Here is a 21,873-nt window from a genome sequence, read left to right on the forward strand (position 1 = left end):
AGGTTTTAACACAGTATAATAAAACAATATAAAAAAGTTATAAGGTTTTATTTCGTATCAAAATTAAATATTATTTTTGTTCTAAAAATCACTTAGTAGTATATATTTTATTTTATTACAACATAAACAATATTTTTCTCCTAGAAACATTTATAAAATACTCCCTCAAAGACAATATTAGCATAATTTACTTTAATAAACCAGAGGATAACAGTATCACTATTCTTAATTATCGACATAACAATCTTCCTTACGTGCTAGTTTAATTGACATCTTATTTCAAAATCACTTATTATTGCTTATTATTAATTCTCTTGTCGATGAAAGGCCCTGCAACAATTTCTTGTTGAGTTCAGGCAAATAGCTACATTACAGTCAGAGCATGTAAATAAACTCCTTTTGTCACACCCAGAGAGATGGCCTCGTTGTTGTTTGTCTAGATGTTCCGGTAAGTGGATATTGCCATATAAGCGTCGCATTTTTGATGGTACAGGCACTACACCCGGTATGTCGTGCCCTTGTACTTGTACTTCTGCCACGGCCACGTCCAACTCGTTGGTCACGAGCACTTTGAGTACGACGAGTAGATCCACCTCCACTTACAGCGATTTCTATTTCTCCACCTTCAGATTCCGAGGACAGGTTTAGGTTAGGTCAGGAAGGTCAGGTCAGGCACATCTTCATCATCTGAGTCTTCGAACTCCGAATTATTAAGAAGTTCTGCTATTTGTATTTCGTCGAAAGCTACAATTAAGAAAAAAAAAACAGTAGTTATAGAGACCGAATGTACCACCTCAAGTACAAATTATAAACAGTTATTTATGTAACAAACGTCTAACGTACCATGTGAAGTACAAATTATTTTGACTGATCAGGAACCACTCTAAATATATAGTTTTCTTACAAATATTGCTTGTTTTACAATATTCATAATTTAAAAGCACTATTTCATTTCAAAAACAATAGAAAAAAACAAATGAATTAATTGATATAAACAGATAATCTTACCTCGTGTTAGCCGACGAGCCGACCGCGTGGTCATCTTGCTAAAAAGTGACACTAACACTGACAGTTGACGTAACCTGTCTAACATGACGGAATTGACTACAGAGTAAAGAATTATAATAACAGTAGCAATGTTGGCGATGTAAAAAAACTACCCGGTAAATGAGCAATCCCTCATTTGTACTTGGGTAAGTACATTAGGCAGTTACTCCTTCTATGTAGTACAAATCTCAGGTCTGAACTGTTATCGTTAATTTGTACTTGTACAAGTACGTGGGGACTTACGAGGTTAATTACTTTTATAAAATATTTTTGTCGAAAGCACTTAAAAAGTCTATAAATTAATATATATAGATTAATTGTAATTAGCTGGTTACACGCTAGCCCACACAACATCATTTTATTAATTTTTTGGCGACACAAATTACGCTTATGGATTTTTTATTCAATAAAATAAATGAATTATTAACATATATTTTGGTTTTGACAAAAAAAAAAAACTATATATATTTTTTCTTTTTGCAGTTTTATTCGACGTATCTATCCCAATATTCTATTTTTTTAAAATTGGTACGAGTACCTATTATTGGCTTACCTTTGGTGGTTCTTGATGTACGTCTCCTAAGTCCGGTGGCTGTTGTCTGGTTGGCACCGGGGCTGATAACGTCGAGGAAGACGAACTCGAGGATGCGCTACCGAATGCTTTTTCATTACTCTTATCAAGGTTATTGTAGGTCTTTTCGCTGGCTTTATCACTAGTGTTCGAGAACTTATCCACATTTGCACCAGCTCGAGCCGATCTTTGATGTACTTCCTCATCCTCAACATCGCATGTTAATAGCCGAATTCGTTCTGATAACGACGTGGTTTCTTGCTACAATATTTGAAAAAATAAATAATTGAAATAATTAATTTCACAATTCGACAGACAACCAAACCGGAAAGAAATATTTGTACAAATAAAAATATCCATCCCGAGCGGGAATGGAACCCGCAAGCTGTCGATGTTAAGGCGCCGACACGCACCACTACACCAGAGCGGTTGTTCAGACTGACAATACGAATGTAACTAATTAAACATTTAATTACTTTTATTTTATTTTAATGGCCGAAAGAAAATGTATACTAACATAAAGTCTAATATATATTTAATATAATACGCGCACGCAACTGCCTCGTTAAACAAACATATTAAATGTACAACGTGTTCAAGGTACTTAATTGGATAAAGATTAATGTTATATAGCTTAAAAACTCTTCGTAAATAAGCCAATATTTCTCGATAAAATTCCGGCTTATTTACGAAACGGTTATTGTGGGCTATATCTAAGAGATATACATATACCATCACGGACTTTTTTGTAGACCTATTTAAGGTGTATACCTTAAATAGGTAAAACTGTAGTACATTATTTTGATCTATCTCGTAAGGTTCAGCCAGCGTTTGCAATGTAAACGCAAACAATGTGTTTATTTACGATATCCCATTAGAAACATCTAAAATTGTCAGTGTTTCTCTACTACGCTATACGTGTATTATACACATAAACCTTTCTCTTGAATCACTCGATGTATTAAAAAAACTACATCAAAATCTATTGAGTAGTTTTAAAGATCAAAACACATATAGGGACAGACAGACGTGAAGCGACTTTGTTTTATACTATGTAGTGATAAACTAGTTAATGTTTTTATATATGTGAATTTTATTCTAACTTTATTTCAACAAACTACTACGAAAATTTATACGTTTAAAATGTTAACTTATTATATTTATCTTCATGTGGTATGGTACACTCGGTGGTACCGAGTTCACCCGATCGAGCCTTTGATGTAATAATCATACATTATTTGAATAAAATACACACCCGCACGCCTAGACGTTTAAATTTAATTTCTTTTTACGCTATAAAACATAAAACAGTTTAATTGCGAAGGTAATGTTTCCAACATGAACAATTTTAAATCAAACAATATTGGATAGTAAAATATTCACAATGAGAGAACTTTCGACGGACCATTGTTTGTATTAAATAATGTTGGCAAGCTAGATATTTGCATAAGTATTCTATTGGAAATTATTGAAACAACGCCTCGCGTACATGAATATTAGATATGTATGAACAGTGTTATGAACTGGTTCTTGAAGCAAATTGTATAGAAAATTATTCTAGTAGATTTTTTGTAATTTTATTGAATAAAAGATGTTGATGTGATGTTGATGTTTTGTAATATTAACTGAATAAAAGATGTTGAGCAACAAGAGGACTTACAGATATACAGCCTCATCAACCAGCCCACCAAAGGATGTATAAGAAAGTGCGCCAAAGTAGACGTAAAAAATATAAATAACAAAAGTGTCCAAAATGAAAGACTGACAACTTAGTACAGATTGAAACACAGGTTCACACTCATACAAATAGCTGATTAGACGTAGTATAGTTAAAGGAAATAAGTAAGAAACGGTTAAGTATAATTATGTTTTTTTTTATAGCAGGTGGTCTCAAGACGACAATCCCGAATGCGGAGTCTCTGAGGCTGAGCCCTAATCTTAATCAGAGCTCGATTGGTGAATGGAGGATCTGGGGACTGGCAGGATTAGTGACGATGGACGCCATACAGCCTCACCTAGGTCACTGGGTCAAAAGACTGCACTGGTAGCTATCTTTTAGACTGACACAGAAACTTACCGGGCACGTCTGCTTCGGTAAGTACTTGCATCGGATTGCCGCTAGGGAGGCCACCCCTGCCTGTCCCGCGTGTGGCGAGCCGAGTCATACGGCTCACCCTCGAGGATTGTGTCGCTTGGGCCGAAGTAATAGGCGAAGATCTGTCGTTGCCGAGCGTCGTCCGTTGCATGCTCGGCAGCGACAGGTGCTGGTCGCCGTGACCTCCTTTTGCAAGGAGGTAATGGCGCTAACGGAGTCTGCGGAGCGATAGCGCGAGGTCGACGCTTACGCTAAGCCGCTCCGCAGGAGATGACCAGGGAGAAGGAACGCCGATATGCGCTCCTTAACCCTTCGCAATAGAGTGAGAGAAGGACACCTTTTTTTCACCCGCCACAGGGGTAATAGACCGCTCACAGTGCCCGTGGGCGTTCTGTAGACGAAGGCGACCAACCGTCGGGGTGTCACGGTAACATGCGAAAGCGATACCGTGGGGCCCCGCTATGACGATGAGGGTTGCTGGGTTTTAGTGGGTATTCTGAGTCGTTCGCTTCGGGTTGGGAACCCCCTCCCGCCGGCCTCGTCAGCGGGGTGCGTAAAAGTATTTCCGAGCGAGAAAAAATGTAAACTCAGTTTGTTAATAAGCTGGCTTCTTAAAGATTTTATAAATTCTTTAAGAAGTCAGCTTATCAACGTTTACAGCCTATAAAGCATAATGTAACGACACGTACGAGGGAAGCTGTAACCATAAATGCGGATAAAGCCGCGCGTGACTTCTAGTTCTCTACACAAAAGGTTGAACTTATGAATTACCCCTTCTCGGGCCATAAAGTTTTAGAATAAATCTATTTATAGAACAAGAGCATAATTATTGTTCTCAGTGTATTAAATTTAAGCAGCTGTGTAATATCACTGTGTACTGGCGTACATTTTCTGAAATTATTACCCTAGAAAACATAAAATTTTAAAATAATACGGAAGTGTATTCGTTTTTCGACGAAAGTTATCAAATAAATAAACATATATGTATACAAATAAATAAAATTGGAGTGTCTTTTGTGCAATTTTAAAATAACCGCTTTTTAGTAAATGCTAATGGTTGTACTCGTATACACGGTACATATACAAAAATAACATTTTTTACAATTTTTGTCTGTCTGTCTGTCTATCTACTTGTCTGTCTGTCTATCTGCTTGTCTGTCTGTCAGTCTATTTGTTCCAGCTAATCTCTGAAATGGCTGGACCGATTTTGACCGGACTTTCACTGACAGATAGCTGAAGTAATAAGGAGAACCTTAAGCTATTTTTATTTTAGAAATTTATTTATTTTATAACTGCGAACTGAACAATAACTTTTTTGTTAAATTCCACGCAGACATAGTCGCGGGCACACTTAGTATTATAAATAGAACTGGTTAAATGGAGTTACAAAGAACAGTAAAGTAAATTTGTGACGTTCATTGGATTAGCTACGTCTTTATTGAAATTAATGTTAATCTAAATTATAATTATGATAGTTGTGGGTTGCGTTATAAATAATAATTTAGCATATACTTTTGTTTTTAGCTTGACCTACTACGATTGTAACAAATTAAAATAGTATTATTTGTCAAAATCTATTAAAATATAAATAAATCGACTTTAAATGGATGTGTCCTATTGAATGAAATCTTTGTTTTTAAACATGAGATAAAAGATCATCTATAGGTTTACAAATGTTGAGGTTTGTACAGAAAACCTTAATAACTGATAATATATTGTCTGTCGTGATAATCTGTCCAATGTGCTCTTTAGGTTTCAATAAAAGTAAAATGAATGTTCTTTAATGAAAGCGGAACCTAATGACCTAAGAAAGTTAACACATACAGGTTTCGTTATAATTTAGCTAGAAATGCGTGATCCATAAATAAATAATATAACCCAGCGCAACAGCAAATCCAATAAAAAATCCAGTTAATAATTTAAAAAAAAAAAACTAGAAGTGGCTTTTTATTATGTTTTAGTCAAGATAACAAACATTAAATTAATAATATTTATTCACATTTCACAATATAAACTCTCATATAAATTTTAGCCTTCTCCTTTCTTTAGTTAATAGGTATGGCTTGCGGATCATTAATTTATTGCGTGCTAATAGGCATTATAATAATGAATACACGTCATGTGAAGCAACTGGTAGCTAATTTATTCATTATTAAGCTAAATTGAAATCCAATAGCAAGAAATCATGATGTTGTAAAAATTTGTCAAAGCACCAATACATTTCGATAATTTGTTTGCTAAATATTACTAAACCCTATCTCAACGTGTATGTAATTGTTCTCAATACGATACAAAGTTTTTTTTTTTAAGTTACGACTGTTTTAAGTTACGAGTTTCATTATAAGTCAAAGTTATGACGGTAGCTAATCGGACTCTGTACTACAGACTATCTGTATCTTGTCCTAGATTGTCGTTTAATTTTGGATAAAGTAAAACGTTTCAAATAATTGAAGCGTAATTTTCTCTTCAACGTTGTTCATAATAACGAAATGTAATTAACAAGTTAAATTGTACAATATTATAAATTCTAAGGTATTGACGTAATGAAGTTTGATTACTCAATAAAAGCGGATTATTGGAGTAATTTTAAAATATAAAAACTAAAACAAGTTTGCGATTTATTATACAATATTATAAATACAATAGTGTCTGTGCGATTTTATTTTTGTGTTACCCACACATTAGAGAATTCTAAACATTTTTTAATATCATATCAAAATTGACCGTTCCGGCGGGGATCGAACTTGCTACATATTGCATACATGCTCGTAGAATTGAATATTTTAATATGATGACTGGAAAATAGATGAAATATATTTTACTTGATATTTTTAGATAAACTTTTTCGTAATAATATTGACTGTTCCATCGCGGTGAGGGTGGTCCAGGGGTTCCGTACGGTATTGTGCGCTGCAGCTACTGCTCTAGCCGTCGCGTCGACCCCCCGTGGGAGATCTTGGCGAAGGTCCTTGCCGAGACCTACTCATACGTCTCGGATAGGCGAATTCTCGGTGAGAACCCCACGTTGGACGGGATCCTACGGGTGCGCCGGATAGAGCAAGAAGCATTAATGTGGAGGTGGGGGGAGGACCTGGTGGAGCAGCCGTATGGCACACGCGTAACGGCTGCCGTACACCCGGTCCTTGAGCGGTGGATGCGCCGTAAGCGCAAGCCCCTCACCTTCCGTCTGACGCAAGTTCTCACCGGGCACGGCTGCTTTGGTGAATACTTGTGTCGGATTGCTCAAAGGGAGCCGAAAACCGGATGTCACGATTGTGGCGCGGTGGTGGACTCGGCCCAGCACACCCTCGAGATGTGCCCGAGATGGGCGGCGCTGCGTTGGGATCTGACGACAGTTCTCGGAGGGGACTTGTCACTCCTGAGCGTAATTACCGCGATACTCGGCGATGACGAGCCCTGGATGGCGATGGTCTCCTTCTGCGAGACAGTAATGTCCCAGAAGGAGAATGACGAGCAGATGAGAGAGGAGGCCACCGACGAGGCCTCCGTCCGGAGGCGACGAACGGGGGTGCGTAGGAGGCGCTACTTAATGCACCTCCAGTAACGCCCCAGTAAGTAGTCTCAGGCCGGTATGGGAACCCGGTCCTGCTAGACATCGTCGTCGGGATTGTTCAGAGGTGAGCCGGACAGTCCCCATGGAGGAGAAATCTGACCTTTTCGCCGAGGCCAGCCGGTCGCTGGAGGGATCCTGTTGCCTGCAGATCTGGGACCATCCAATTAAAGCGGCTGAAGGCTCCTGCAGGGATTTGGTCGGTATTGTATCCCCAAGTGCTGAAGCCGACATACGGTCTAGGACTGCTTACTCGAGCGTCCTGGATATCTCCCGTAAATGGGTTCCCCTGCGATATCCAAAAAAATATTGACTGTTCCAGCTTACTTTGTAAGTTTAACTTTAGAGGACCATCTTGCAGGATTTTACTACTTTAAGCGGCAGGAGTTTAAAATACAGTGTACAGATATATTATTAAATAATAAAAATAAGCATATACAAAATAAATAAGCATATAAAGTCTATGAAGCCAAGAGTCTTTAAAGACACCAATAAGGTTCTTTATAGCATAAGTGAGCACTTAAAAAGAAATTAATATCATTAAAGATTAAGGAAATACGTATGAATAGATTAGAAATAGAGCTTCCTCATTTATATACTGCTTTGTCTCTATTTTATAACGTAACTGCAACATATATATGTCCAGTCTGCAGTCCCTAGAATGTCGAATCTGCTAAATAAGTACTGTAACACCATAGACACAAACGCGTAGCCTACGCGGGGTTTCGGCGACTAGTTATAGATAAAATTATGCTGTGTACGTTGTAATTCACTTTGTAAAACGTGGATTGGTATGGACCGAAAATGGCTTAAAGTTGACTTAACTTTTTTAACTTGATTGATTATAATATGTTGTTTTGTTTCGTTTTAGTTTTTTTATGTTGATTAGAAGCTATTAAAGCTTATTGAAGCATTATATTTTTATCGTAAATATTTTTCTTCGTGTGCTTTGTTTAAATCTATGGCAAGTTGATTCAATTCGATCTGACTTTAATTGACGTAATATTGATTAAATTTGTTTTTGTTTTAATGTTTAAATCTGATTTTAATTTGATGCATTTAATCTATTGTATCTTGCTTGCCTTTATTATCTCACTACTGGACTTAGGCCTCTTTCTCCACGTAGAAGAAGGATTGGAGCTTAAGCCACCACGACGAGTAATGATTGCTATCAGGTATTTATGATAAAATAGGCACGGTGGAGAAACTCACAAGGACAGATATCCAAACCGAAAGGAATATTTGTTCAAATATAAATATCCATCCCGAGCGGGATTCGAATACGCAAATAGTCGGTGTTTTAGGCGACTACTCGCACCACTACACCAGAGCGGTTGTTATATTTTATAATATCTTGTCTATCGTATTTTATTCTAATTATTTTGTTTGAAATGTTGTGAAGAATTTATTTTTATTTATCTACTGACTAAATTTTGATTAATTCAGTGTCAGTCAAATTCATGACAACCTGACTTGGCCCTATTCTTATTAATTTAATTCGGTTTGACTTAAGGAAGTTTAATATTGTTTGATTTGTTTTGATCATTGTTTGGTTTTATTGATTAATTCAAATTGACGTATCTTGTCTGGGCTTAGATTAGTTTAATTTGAATTCATTTTATGAATTTAGTTTCATTGATGAATGTTCTAGTAAATTTTATGAATTTTATTTTGTCAAATACTAGCTTAATTAAATTTCTGAATATTAGTTTTGATATTATTTGGTTCCTAATACGTTACTGTTTGGCACTACAAAATGTAAGTTTTTTTTATTATCATCTTTCAATTTTATGCTTTATTTTCTTCTGAGTATTTGCTACTGTTTGATGAAGTTTTCATATATTGTTACACTAACAGGATAATTTTGCATGTCGTGTTTGCTTTAATGTGGTTGTACATTTAGAAAGTTAGTAATCAATACATATAATAAAATGTAACGGGTCAATGTCTGCACATTTAAGATATATGAGAAAAAATATTATTAGGACCTTTATCAACGCAAATAGCACCCGAAACAATTATTGTCAGAATTTTTGTCTGTTTGTCTGTGAGTTTGTGCACGCTAATCTCAGAAACAGTTTATCCGATTTAGATGTAGTTTTTACTAATATATTGTAGCATTCTTATCTTAACATTTAGTGTTTGTTTCATGTCAGTCGGTTCATAAATATAAAAGTTATGCCAATTTAAACAATCACGTTGAACATGTTAAGTCACTATTCCAGGCGAAGTCGCGAGCATAGCTAGTCTTTAATAAAATGTAACAAGTGCTAGCAAGTCTTAATAAATAAATAAATAAGGAACACAATTTAGTACTCTATGTATTTATGTCTGTAAATACATATTAAAAATACACGGATGTACAATTTTTAACAATACGAGTATATGTATCCACTGCTTAGAGTTTTCTCAATGAGTGCAATGCTATTATGATATATGATGAAACGATATTTAAATATAACAGGTATAATATTTTATAAATATAATGCGTTAAAAATAAAAAAGTGGAAAAGATAAAGTATGGTATGGTAGATAAGGTATGTAAACTATGAAATGGTAAATCGTTGTTCTTGTTAGTTCAATCGGGCTGTATAATATATCTATTTTTTTGGTAACTTTATCGGATTTATTTTTTATTTTTAAACAAGTAAAAAAAGTATAACACCGTAATAAGTACCTTTGGTTGCTGCTTTTTCCTAGCTTCACTTCTTAGAAGTGAACATCTCAGAGCATTTCTTTCTGCTACGCGTCTCACGGCAGCCTCTTCGGTTTTAGGTCTTACTCCGGCGTCCCACGCTCTGTGTATTGAGAAACTTTGACTATTTACTTTTTCATATAAAAGGTACGGTCAAAAAAATACAATTTATAACAATAAAAAAATATTAATTTTGTTTGGGTGATTGTAGCTGTAGTTCTAAAAACGTAGCAGCTACATTAGCATTGATTGTGAAGCGATTATTTATGTAACAAAAAGGTTTATTTTAGTATATAATTAGATTTAACGACGATAAATAGTTACATATGATACAATTAATTCAAGATTGTATGCATAAATCGCTCACATCACAGTGGTTATTATAATCAGATCAAAAATGTAACGGAGAAATTAATTATTGTGTATAACGATACAAGGGAATGAATATTCAACAATCGGTAAATAGTTAATTACATAATCAAGTCTGTATAAGTAAACAAACATTGAATTTCTAATTAATTGAATTTACATTTGTTTGTATAAAGACAATAAAATACAATTGAATGAGTTTAGGGTTCTGAACGTTAATATAATTCATTATTGTAAATAAAAGACTGGCTGACTAATTAGGGTCTGGAATTTATTTGAAGATTCTAAAAAAAATACTGAAATATCTCATGAAAGTTGTGACTAAAGGTAATGGATAAGTGTATGTGACCTGAGCGTTTCTGAAGTGACCAATTGAGGTTCGATTGCCGGTGGCGGCGGTCTGCTGCTGTTAAATAATTGTTGCACTGCGGAATTGGCTTTGGGTGTACTTATTGTCAGGATCAATGGCGAATCTAATCTGTTCAACAAAAGTCTTAAAATAAATATTCATTTTACGATATCGTTATTCTAAATGTCTCTGTTTCTTTCTTAAAACCTGCATTTATATAAATTTTGCTTGAAAAGTATGAAATAACTGTCTAGTTTGGCCAGAATATTGAAGCACATATCTAATAAATACGTTTATTATTGATAAACCTGTATAATAACATAGTGGTCATTATGTATATCATATATATTATGCAATACGTACTTATGTCCAACATTTGCTGAGTATTCTCTATGTGAACTTTGTTCGGAATCAGATGACTGTATTTGTTCTGTGTCATTTTTTTCAATAACTTCTTCTTCACACTCTTTCGGTTTTTCGACGAACCGAACAGATCTCGGTGTCACTGACCCATCCTCATCACTAGCAGTCGTCGAGCGTTGGTCATCATTCTATTAAACATTTTTTATTTGCATTAGGGTTATCATATTTTGGTTTATATATAATCGTGTTTAGCTGACGATATTACATAAAAAAGGTAACAAATGTAGTGTATTAATTTTACATTACTTAACAATAGATTTTTTTAAAGACTAATCTTTAATGTAAATATTATAAACAGCATGTCATTCGTATCAACGATACTAACGATCACATAAGGATATTAAAAATTCAAATAAACAAAAGCAGTGACAAAATTCAGAGAACTAAAGTTTAAATAACAAAGTATCTTAAGGCTTATAAATGTGTTATAGTTTGCACTTATTAGACAATAATTGAAGCAATATATCTAAATATGTAGAATATATTTTAAATATGTAGTTTAAGCGTACCTGTTCACAGGTGTCTTTGTCGTTATCTAACGATTTCCAAAGTCTGCCTCCCTTTAATATCCCCGCTCGCCGTTGTCTCAGCGGGGAGCTTTCTAATGATATTCTTCCTTCGTTTTCAATAGTATCATTTTCCTCACCTATAAAATTGGTTTAACCTTTGCAATTAAAATCAATCAATAATAACATAAACTTGACAAAAAGGAACAAATATAGTAATTTATAACTTTTTGTAGACTTTAAAATTACGAATATAATTTCTAATACACATTATTTAAAGTATTCGACTAGCTCATAGGCACAGTTTGTCTTAGCCCTGCTTTCTTCTCCGCGGGGTGTATTATTTCCGAGTAGGTACATTTATAAAAAAATATACTTAGCTGTAGCAGTCGGCTGTTATAATACAAGCATTGAGGCTAATTGCTTACTATAGGAACAGACAAACGTGTTTGCATGTTATAAGAAACTTATTTCTTTACTAAGCAATTAAAATTTAAATTTCTCAACAAAGTCGGAAAACTTCACCTACATTAGATATACAAGAAATATACAATAAATGACAGGTACTATTTTAATCTATCCTTTATTTTAAATATTAGTTACTACTTTTTAATAAGTATTGTAATAAATTATAAATGTGGCATTTATTAATAACTTAGCACTTGAATATAATAAAACGATAAAAAGAAAAAATAAGTTCTTAAATTTATAATAAAAATTTAAGATGATTTCAACAAATTAGTCGAACTATGATGAAATATGAAAAAAATCCATAATAGCTTTTATTTTAAAATAAGAAATAATGGGCGTTAAGAATAAAAACACTTTTCACAAATACGAGATGATCTTATTATTTCATGAACTAATCCTAGCAAATAAAACAAGGCTTTTTATTCTTTACATTTTGACTTGCTATAAAAAAGGAATTTGCTAAAAAAATGTCTAGGTCAGCTAGCCTTCAAAGTAAAATATGAATTACGAACTTGTTACGGGGTCCGTCGTCGACAAATCCGTAGGCGTTTCGTCTATACAAATATCTGGAGGGCATTCTGCAACAAATAAAGAAAAAATCATAAAACTTACTGAAAAAATATTGTTAACTATTTTTTTTACATTTTTTTTATAATATCATTTAACATTGATGATTATAACTACCACCTTGGAACTTAAGAAGCGCTTGCGGAGTCAGCGAGTACTTCTATAAAAATAAACAAAAGAGTATATATACGTCTATATGTGTCAAATGCATGGTAGTGTGTGTAATTTTTATTTTATTATTTTTTTATTTTTTTATTGAATAAATTAAGTATTTTTATGCATAGTTTTAAGAAATATTAGTACTCCTTCTCTGCTTAAACTACAAGTGTGCGAAATTTCGTACTCCTCCGTCCACGCAATTTTCGTAAAAATAGGTAATAGATGTGTGCACTTTTCTAGTATTTAATGTTGTAGCTTTTAACTTTCTAGTTCATAGGCTAGGATAATAAGACCCTTCGGTTTAAAAATTCTTAGTTTGTCATTTTACTATAGCATTAAAATTTCGACTTTTCAGAATGGATCGTCTAGGTATACATAACATCGTCTAGGTAACAGTATGACAGATATGACTGACTTATCTCAACGCTAGAAATACGTACGTGATTATCTGATTTTAATAAAAAGTTTAGTAAAAAAAGATTCATCTTCCAGCATTGTTAGTTTTTTCCTGTTTCACATTTCCAAAAGAATAAACCGTCTTTCGATTTTTATCCTGCCCCTAATATTTAGATTAAATTACTATTAGTTATTTTAAAATTAAAAATGTCTGTTGGAAATGTTAGTTAGTGTCTGTTTAAAACAACTTGTAATATGATGCGCGCTATAAATGAATCGGAAATCAGTATTGTAGGAAAATAAAAAATTTCGAAGCTAGCTTTTTTGTAAATAATACCCCAATTTTTTTTACCCAGAAAATATACTTTAAGAGTAAAGGAATTTAAGAAAGACTACCGTTTTCATAGCTTAGGTTATATAAAATGATACATACCGCCATTCAAGAAGGGAAAAGCTTTGCGACGTAAGAATATTTAAATACCCAAAGGCAGCTCCAACGATACGAGAGGAAATCAATAAGTTTTATAACTCTCTATCCCAACGTCTATGTTTTACTACTCAATAAAAAAATAAAAAGTAAAAAAATTAAAATGATTTTGTATTCAGTCTAAATCCTGCTACAGCTTAAAGTATTGAAGACGAGTTTATTAAAGGTCCTATTTAAACACCACTGCCAAGTTTGAGAAAACGTATTCGTTTCTGAAACGTAGAATGAAAAGGAAATAAATTTATTGTTTGAGTTTTAAAATCCTCTTAACTAATTATGTAAATAATTAATATTTTTTTAATAATAAATAATAATTTTTTAATATTTATTATTTATTTTTTATTTTCTTCTGAATGAATACTTCTTGCACTGTTTGCCTCGCTATATGAAACTCTTACTCATGACCATGGGTTGACTGGAAGAAATCTCTTTCAGAGATAAGTCCACCTTTGCCATAAACCTTTCTATTATTGTATGTTTTATATCTATTTTTGAGTGCAATAAAGTATATAATATGTAAATAAATTGGAGCTCAAATTGCCAAGCAATTCAACTGCGGGTTGTTTTTTAAACTAATTGTTATGATGAGTAATTCGTTTCGTAGAAAAACTAAATTAACTAATAAATTTATTGGTTGACGAAGTAGACAGGATATTTTCTTATTGTATTTCTATTTAGGTCATAAAGAGTAGGGAAATGGGAAAGTTTAATAATGGCGATAAAGCAACGATACCGATAATTACATGGTTATATTGTATCGGTGCACATTGTAATAACAATTTCTAGGGATAACAGCTTAGATGTGTCATTAATGCGGAGACACTATCAGCTGACTTTCATCCGCCATCTTAAGGTCAAGTGTAAACAACTAGCGTTGTAGCGTATCAGGTAAACGTAGGAATACGAGCAGAGCGCCATTATCATATGATACATCATACGGATTCAAGAGTCAGACGAGTCAGACATACTAAATCACAAAAAAAAAAGAAAAGAAAGTGTATCTTCGACTTTAACGTTGTACGTTAAAGTCTAAGATTTTATCCCGACCGTATTTTATAGTACCTAAGACGCTGCTGCCCGTCTTCGGAATCTTTTGTTAGGCATTATAAATTTCATTTCTTTGAAATCGCTTTGCATACTAATACTAAAATAAATTATTTATTTTTGAAGCATCAATAGTATTCAATTTTTCTTGTAATTTTATAAAAAATAACCTATATATATTATATTTATAAAGTATAAAAAGTTGGTTCAACTTTTTAAAGTAACTTCCATAATGTAAATTGGCTGTCCATGTATTCATTTTTAAGGTCTAACAATCCTATACGAAACACTGTCTTACGATGATGGTTATAGCACGGCTGCTTTGGTGAATACTTGTGTCGGATTGCCCAAAGGGAACCGACAACTGGATGTCACAATTGTGGCGCGGCGGTGGACTCGGCCCAGCACACTCTTGAGGTGTGCCCGAGATAGGCGGCGCTGCGTCGCGATCTGATGACAGTCCTCGGAGGGGACTTGTCACTGCTGAGCGTCATCACCACGATGCTCGGCGATGACGAGTCCTGGAAGGCGATGGTCTCCTTCTGCGAGACAGTAATGTCCCAGAAAGAGAAGGACGAGTGGATGAGAGAGGAGGCTGCCGACGAGGCCTCCGTCCGCAGGCGACGAACGCGGGTGCGTAGGAAGCGCTACTTAATGCGCCTCCAGTAACGCCCCTGTGCCCGTGTCCGGGGAACCCGGTACTGCTGGACACGGCGTCGTCGGGATTGTTCAGAGGTGAGCCGGACGGTTCCCATGGAAGAGAAATCTGGCCTTTTCGCCGAGGCCAACCTGTCGCTGGAGGGATCCTGTTGCCTGCAGATCCGGGACCCTCCAATTAAAGCAGCCGAAGGCTCCCGCAGGGCTTTTGGTCGGTATTGCACCCCCAAGTGCTGAAGCCGACATACAGTCTAAGAATGCCTACCCGGGCATCCTGGATATCATCGTAAATGAGTTCCCCTGCGATACCAAAAAATAAAATAAAAAAATAAACGATGATCGTTATAGCGACGTTGTCGTTACGCTACTACTACGCTTCAGCCTATAATATCCCACTGCTGGGTATAAACCTCTTTCCATATGTAGGAGAAGGATCAGAGCTTAATCCACCACGCTGCTCCAATGCGGGTTGACGGATAGCAAATGCGGGTTGACGTCTTCACAAAGGACAATAATTCAACTAGAGTGCGATTAATGATGTGAGATAATGTATGACTCTATAGAAAACACTTGTTTTACTATTGTTTATATTTATTGATCTATTATCAAGATAAGAGAAGACCTTCATACTGATCAATATGTGCATATAATTTATGGCCAAATAGAAATGACCCGTAAATTCAAGAATTAAAGATCAAATCATGCAAACAATAATGAAATAGCAATCATTTCATGTTAAGAAAGGCTAGAATTTGACCTACTTATTACAATGATATAAATGTGTAATTTTACATTTTCCTAGACCTAAAATTGTGTGCATTTATCAATAATAATCTGGTTTGGGCTTCTAAATTCTTTTTTAGATAGTTTTTTAATTGAAAATATAAAAAAAATATTAAGATTCCACATTAAATCAAAACAAAAAATTAAATGACGACGTTTAATCAAAGTCTAACTTACTAATGTAAGAAATTAATGTATCAATACCTAATTTGGTTAATAAAAGCAGCAGGTTTCGTATTTCGTTTTACAATATCATGGTATCAAGTCTTTTATAGGTAAGTGTCAGGATAATAATTTGATTAAAATTACGTTTCCCGATTGACTTTGAAAGTTAGTTATAAAAGCATTTTCATTTTATTATATAACTGGCGACTAACAGCCGGCTTTTGTACTATGTAAGTATCAAGAACAAAGAAAAGTAATTATTTACAGTGATTTAACTTTATTTATATATCACTAAGAACCGCTTTGTCTCTTTATTTTCATGTATTTGTTAACTTAAATATTTGAAATTTTTTTGACAAATAAAGTTATTAACTCAAAGTTGGGAAAAAAAAACAAAACAAATGCGATTGTAACTACATAATTACTTTAAAATGGAATAAATGATATGAAAACATTTATTTCGCCATAAGGTGATAATTAATACACACATTACGAACGTCCAAAGATATATCTACATTTGAAAATAAAAACAATTAATCGAGGCCGGAAAAACAACAAAAATTTTGTAACATATTGAGTACATTACAAAACTAGGTAAACCAGCGCTATCCAGCAAACTTAACTTAGTGAAAATATCTAATGAACCTACTCTTATTCTTTTACCTACTTTTATCCTCTATCCTCCCCTCTTCTTCTTATCCTTTATGTTTTTCTAGCTCATTTGGTTTAAATATTCTTATAATAACGCCAAAACAAAGTATTCTCTGTATTACTTTACTGGTCACAGTAACTCATTTGTGCCTTCGTAGCTAGCTATAAGCGTAGAAAGGAAATAAAAAAATTAAATGGACTAATCAATCTTTCAAGATGAATAACATATACGTATATGTATGGACAGGAGTTTGATTGCATCATACCTATTGACATCTTTTACTTCCATATTCATTTAAGAGATCAATGTAAAAGTGTATTATTATTGTTCACTAGCGACCCGCCCCGGCCTCGCACGGGTGCAATGCTGATACTGAATATACTACAGAATGTATTTATTTATAGTATGAAGCTAGCTTTTAGCATGGTTATTAACATAATAACAACAATCAAATATGCGTCGTTAGATTACACGTTGTTACAGAATGCGTTGAAGAAGTAAAGGTTCACTGCTCGTTCCCCGTAGGTGATAGCGTGATAATTTGTATCCTATATGTTGACCCGACTTCTTAATAATATTCGTGCCAACTTTGAAGTAAATCCGTGCAGTACTTTTTATATACAGACAAACAGACAAAAATTCTAATAACTATATTTTTGGCTTCGGTATCGATTGTAGATTACACCCCAAGTACTCTTTTAAAAAAATATTTAATGTACAGTTTTGACTTTCCTACCATTTTATTATATGTATAGATTGATACGCGAAAATAAGTTCTATTGAATCCTTCTATCCATTTTAATTGCAAACAATGGTTGACGCGTAGAAAGTCAAAATACATTTTTTTTTTAAATATACTCACAATCTAGAATCACACTTTTTTATCAAAAATGTTTCCATCTATATGCACAAAGCTTAATACCCGTGCTTACTAGTAGAGACCTAGTTAAATAACTGGTCGCTTACTAACGTACTACTGGTTACGAATTGGATTAATCGTATATACAAGAGACTAATTAGTACAGGGAACTCGATTACAAACTATACACAAACAATTGTAGCCGTCCATTTAAATTTGGTCTCCTCTCTATGTGATTATTTGACTAGCAGTCGATTCTGAAATATATATTTACTAGCGACCTCTGTCTGTCCATAATTTTTTACGAGATAAGTAATCACCAACATATCATAAACCTTCTCCAAAACACGCTGTATCTTATCGTATACCTAAGTATTATTTTGATCGGATCGGAGTCTTCGCAGTAAAAATTGAACAAAAAAACCGGCTCTCCATTTATTAGTATAAATATGAATTGACTTTTAATATAAAAAAAATAATATCAAATTACTAATTACTAAGAAGATTACAATTTCACTTTAGTTCTTATTAGCAGCTAACAAGCGTTACGCCTAGCGTGACTTTAAGAGTCTAATTCATTTTAAGATTATACTAATAAACTTGAAAATTTTACCGAAAATTGTTAAACAGGTCTAACAGCTTGTCGAATTATTAATCTATAAATATGTTTATACAAAAGTGGAAATATGATTTATTGCCAAGATATGCCTATTCACTCTTCTTTTGAAAAGGCGAAGATTTTACGTGACTAAAAATATACCTACAAGTTGTGCAATGGACGTTTTGCACAGTTTATTCCATAAGTATAGATGAGAAACATTTTATATGAATAGTATTAGTATAATTAGCTGCTTTACTATGTGCTCTACATTTTTGTCGGTTGGTTTGAAATCCCACTGTTTACCAACGCTAGCGATATTTCAGTTATAGTTAGCGGCACAATTAATAGAAGTTTTTACGAGCTTGCTACAAAACATAAAGATTATTAGTCAGTCATTTAAGAAAAATTACACGCATAATTTATTATTAAAACACACGCTTTTTCTTAATACTAGCTGACCGAGTGAACTTCGTACCATATTTCTTTTTTCGTGAATATATGTTTTTTTTTTATTTCTATTTATAAAGCGCCGTCGCGTTGGCGCAACGGTTACAGCCATGGATTGTATCTGTTGTGCTGGCGGTTGCGGGTTCGATCCCCGCACATGACAAACATTTGTATTGGCCATACAGGTGTTTGCCGTGGTCAGGGTGTTTGTGCAGTGCTTGTGGGTCTCCCCACCGTGCCTCGGAGACCACGTTAAGCCGTCGGTCCCGGTTGTTATCATGTACACCTGATAGCGATCGTTACTCATAGTAGGAAATATATCCGCCAACCCGCATTGGAGCAGCGTGGTGGATTAAGCTCCGATCCTTCCCCTACATGGGAAAAGAGGCCTATTCCCAGTAGTGGGATATTACAGACTGAAGCGTAAAAAATTTATAAAAACCTTGTCCTTAATAACCGCACAGCAGTCTGTGCGGTTACGGCAGTAAAGTATATAGCCAACCCCTCTATTCCCGTGGCTGTCGTAAGAGGCGACTAAGGAATAACAAAGTGTCACTACCACCTTGGGACTTAAAAAACCGACCGATGGTTTGATAACTATCCAACTGCTGGCTTTGACATACACAGGTCGAAAACCGGCAGCAACGTCTTCGGAGCGACAAAGCCAGCCCTTTGGTCACCAACCCGCCTGCCCAGCGTGGTGACTATGGGCAACACACATGAGTTTCCGACATTTTTGTGCGAACTTGTGGAGACCTATATACAGCAAAGGACTGCGATATGCTGAAGTGATGATGATGGTATGTGATAAGTAACAAAAATCTATATAAACAAATGTATTACCGAAATATATGAATACGCATAACTTCCGGACGATAGCACTTAATTGGATATTTCTTTCTTTGTTGTGTTCGTTGGCACGACATGGTTTTTATAAAAGAAAATTTAAAAAAATTATACTAACAAAAAAAAATATGGCTGTCCAAGTACGACAGGTCAGCTGGTATATGTATATTAATAAAAGTAATAATAACAAGTAAAAACATTTTAATTTCATAATGTCAATGTTAGTCTGTAGTGTCAACATCTAATTGCATAAAATAAAGCGCTACAATCTTCCTGCGGTAATAACAATCTCTCGTCTTTGAAATTCCGTAAAAATTCTATGCTTTTTAATTTTATTATTCCACTCAACACCTCTGTGATGCTATAATGTCTAATAATATTTTATTTAAAAATTAATTACAGTGGTGTGAAAGGTTTAACAACTAAGCGATAGCGTATTTTTTAATAAAAAGACGCAACGTTAACACAGAATTTTATTAGATAAGGTATTTATTAAAATACGGTAGTTTCGTTTTTCTTCTTCAAAAGAGGAGATGGTTCTCAAGTCGACTGAATTTTTTTTTAATTAATTAAACTTTTTTTATATGTACAGAATTGTATATTGGTAATTAAAACTCACATATAAAGGTCAGCTTATATTTAGAAGAGATTTCTTCCCGCACACCCAAAAAGGAAAAGTAACAGACAGAAGTTAGAGATGGTAGATGTACAATAAAAATCATGTAGTATAATTATTAAAAAATTAATTAGTGCTAACAAAATTATAATATACACTACCGTCCAAAAGTTTGGAAGCACACCTGATTTCAAACAAAACAAAAGATTGCCGACTCCCTGCGGTAAATAATAGCAATAAAATAAAGTTTTATGACCTTTTGTGATTTTTTAACACAAAACAAAAGGACTACTAGTGCATATTCCTTGAGTTTTAACAAATTCCTGGATTTTGACGAAACACGTGTTTTATTACTTCATCCGCCGGGGACTTTCTTTCATGCATTGATGCGGTTTTATTGAAAATATTTTGTAGTTTATATCTTTTTTGGACCTTATTTAGTCACACTTGAGCATTAGAACGCGAAGGTTGTGATATTAACATCGTCTGTATTCAAAAGATTTCGACTACTTCCTTGACCGTCTTTTTTTTTTATTGAAAATGGCAAAACGCAAGCAAATCACACTTGAACAGCGAAGCGCTATTTGTACTCTGCGTGAGGAAGGCTACAGTGAACGCCAAATCGCAAAAAAACTCGGAATTTCTTGTAAAGGTGTCCACTACACCCTCGCTAGAAAAAAAGAAACTGGCAAAAATGAAGATAGAAAAAGGTCTGGTAGGCCCAAATCCACTACAAGTCAAGAGGATAACTTCATCAGAGTTCTTTCTAAACGGAATCGTCGCTTAACTGCACCACAAATTACCGCATCTCTGAATGAAACGCGAGGAACACCCGTGTCAATAACAACAGTTAAAAGACGACTACTGTCTGCGGGGCTAAGAGGTTGTGTTGCAGTTAAAAAACCAAAACTAACAATTCGGCATAAGAAAAACAGACTAGAATGGGCAAAGGAACATAAAAACTGGACAATAAACCAATGGAAAAAAGTTCTTTGGAGTGACGAATCGAAGTTTCAGATTTTCGGGTCCAATAGACGTGTTTTTGTGCGCCGATCTAAAGGAGAGAGAGCTTCAGAAGCTTGTACAGTGCCTACTATCAAACATGGTGGTGGTAATGTCATGGTTTGGGGGTGTTTCGGCAACAATAAACCCGGAAGTCTTGTGAGGATAACCGAAAAACTAAACAAGGAACGCTATTTGAAAATTCTTAAGGATTTCGCCATACCCGGTGGACTGAATCTTATTGGTCCTGGGTTCGTTTTTCAGCAAGATAACGACCCGAAACATTCGTCCAAACTGTGCCAGAACTTTTTAAGGAAGAAAAAAGATGTGAAAATCATGCAGTGGCCGTCTCAATCACCTGACCTTTCTCCCATTGAACTTGTTTGGGATGAACTAGATAGAAGGGTGAAAAATCAATCTCCTACGAGCTCAGAACATTTGTGGCAACTATTACAGAGCGAATGGAAGAAGTTAGATGAACAGTATTTTATGAAA

At 34.5% G+C, this 21,873-nt stretch overlaps 1 protein-coding gene and 1 long non-coding RNA gene across 2 annotated transcripts in view; both read right to left on the reverse strand.

Moving 5' to 3' along the window:
- The window catches only part of LOC123668777, a 105,937-nt gene that overhangs the window by 13,737 nt on the left and 70,327 nt on the right, over positions 1 to 21,873 (reverse strand). Inside the window, exons 3-8 of the mRNA XM_045602471.1 lie at positions 12,610 to 12,675; positions 11,630 to 11,766; positions 11,061 to 11,248; positions 10,698 to 10,826; positions 9,962 to 10,082; positions 1,601 to 1,879 (exon numbers count right to left, since the gene is read on the reverse strand). Coding sequence (XP_045458427.1) covers positions 1,601 to 1,879; positions 9,962 to 10,082; positions 10,698 to 10,826; positions 11,061 to 11,248; positions 11,630 to 11,766; positions 12,610 to 12,675 — 920 coding nt within the window. The remainder of the gene's footprint in view (positions 1 to 1,600; positions 1,880 to 9,961; positions 10,083 to 10,697; positions 10,827 to 11,060; positions 11,249 to 11,629; positions 11,767 to 12,609; positions 12,676 to 21,873) is intronic.
- On the reverse strand, positions 93 to 1,198 carry LOC123668578. Its single transcript, XR_006745591.1, has 2 exons — positions 1,009 to 1,198; positions 93 to 744 (listed from the first exon to the last, which is right to left on the reverse strand). It is a non-coding gene; the product is annotated as an uncharacterized LOC123668578 (long non-coding RNA).

Source organism: Melitaea cinxia, chromosome Z, assembly GCF_905220565.1.
Source record: "Melitaea cinxia chromosome Z, ilMelCinx1.1, whole genome shotgun sequence".
NCBI classification, from domain to species: domain Eukaryota; kingdom Metazoa; phylum Arthropoda; class Insecta; order Lepidoptera; family Nymphalidae; genus Melitaea; species Melitaea cinxia.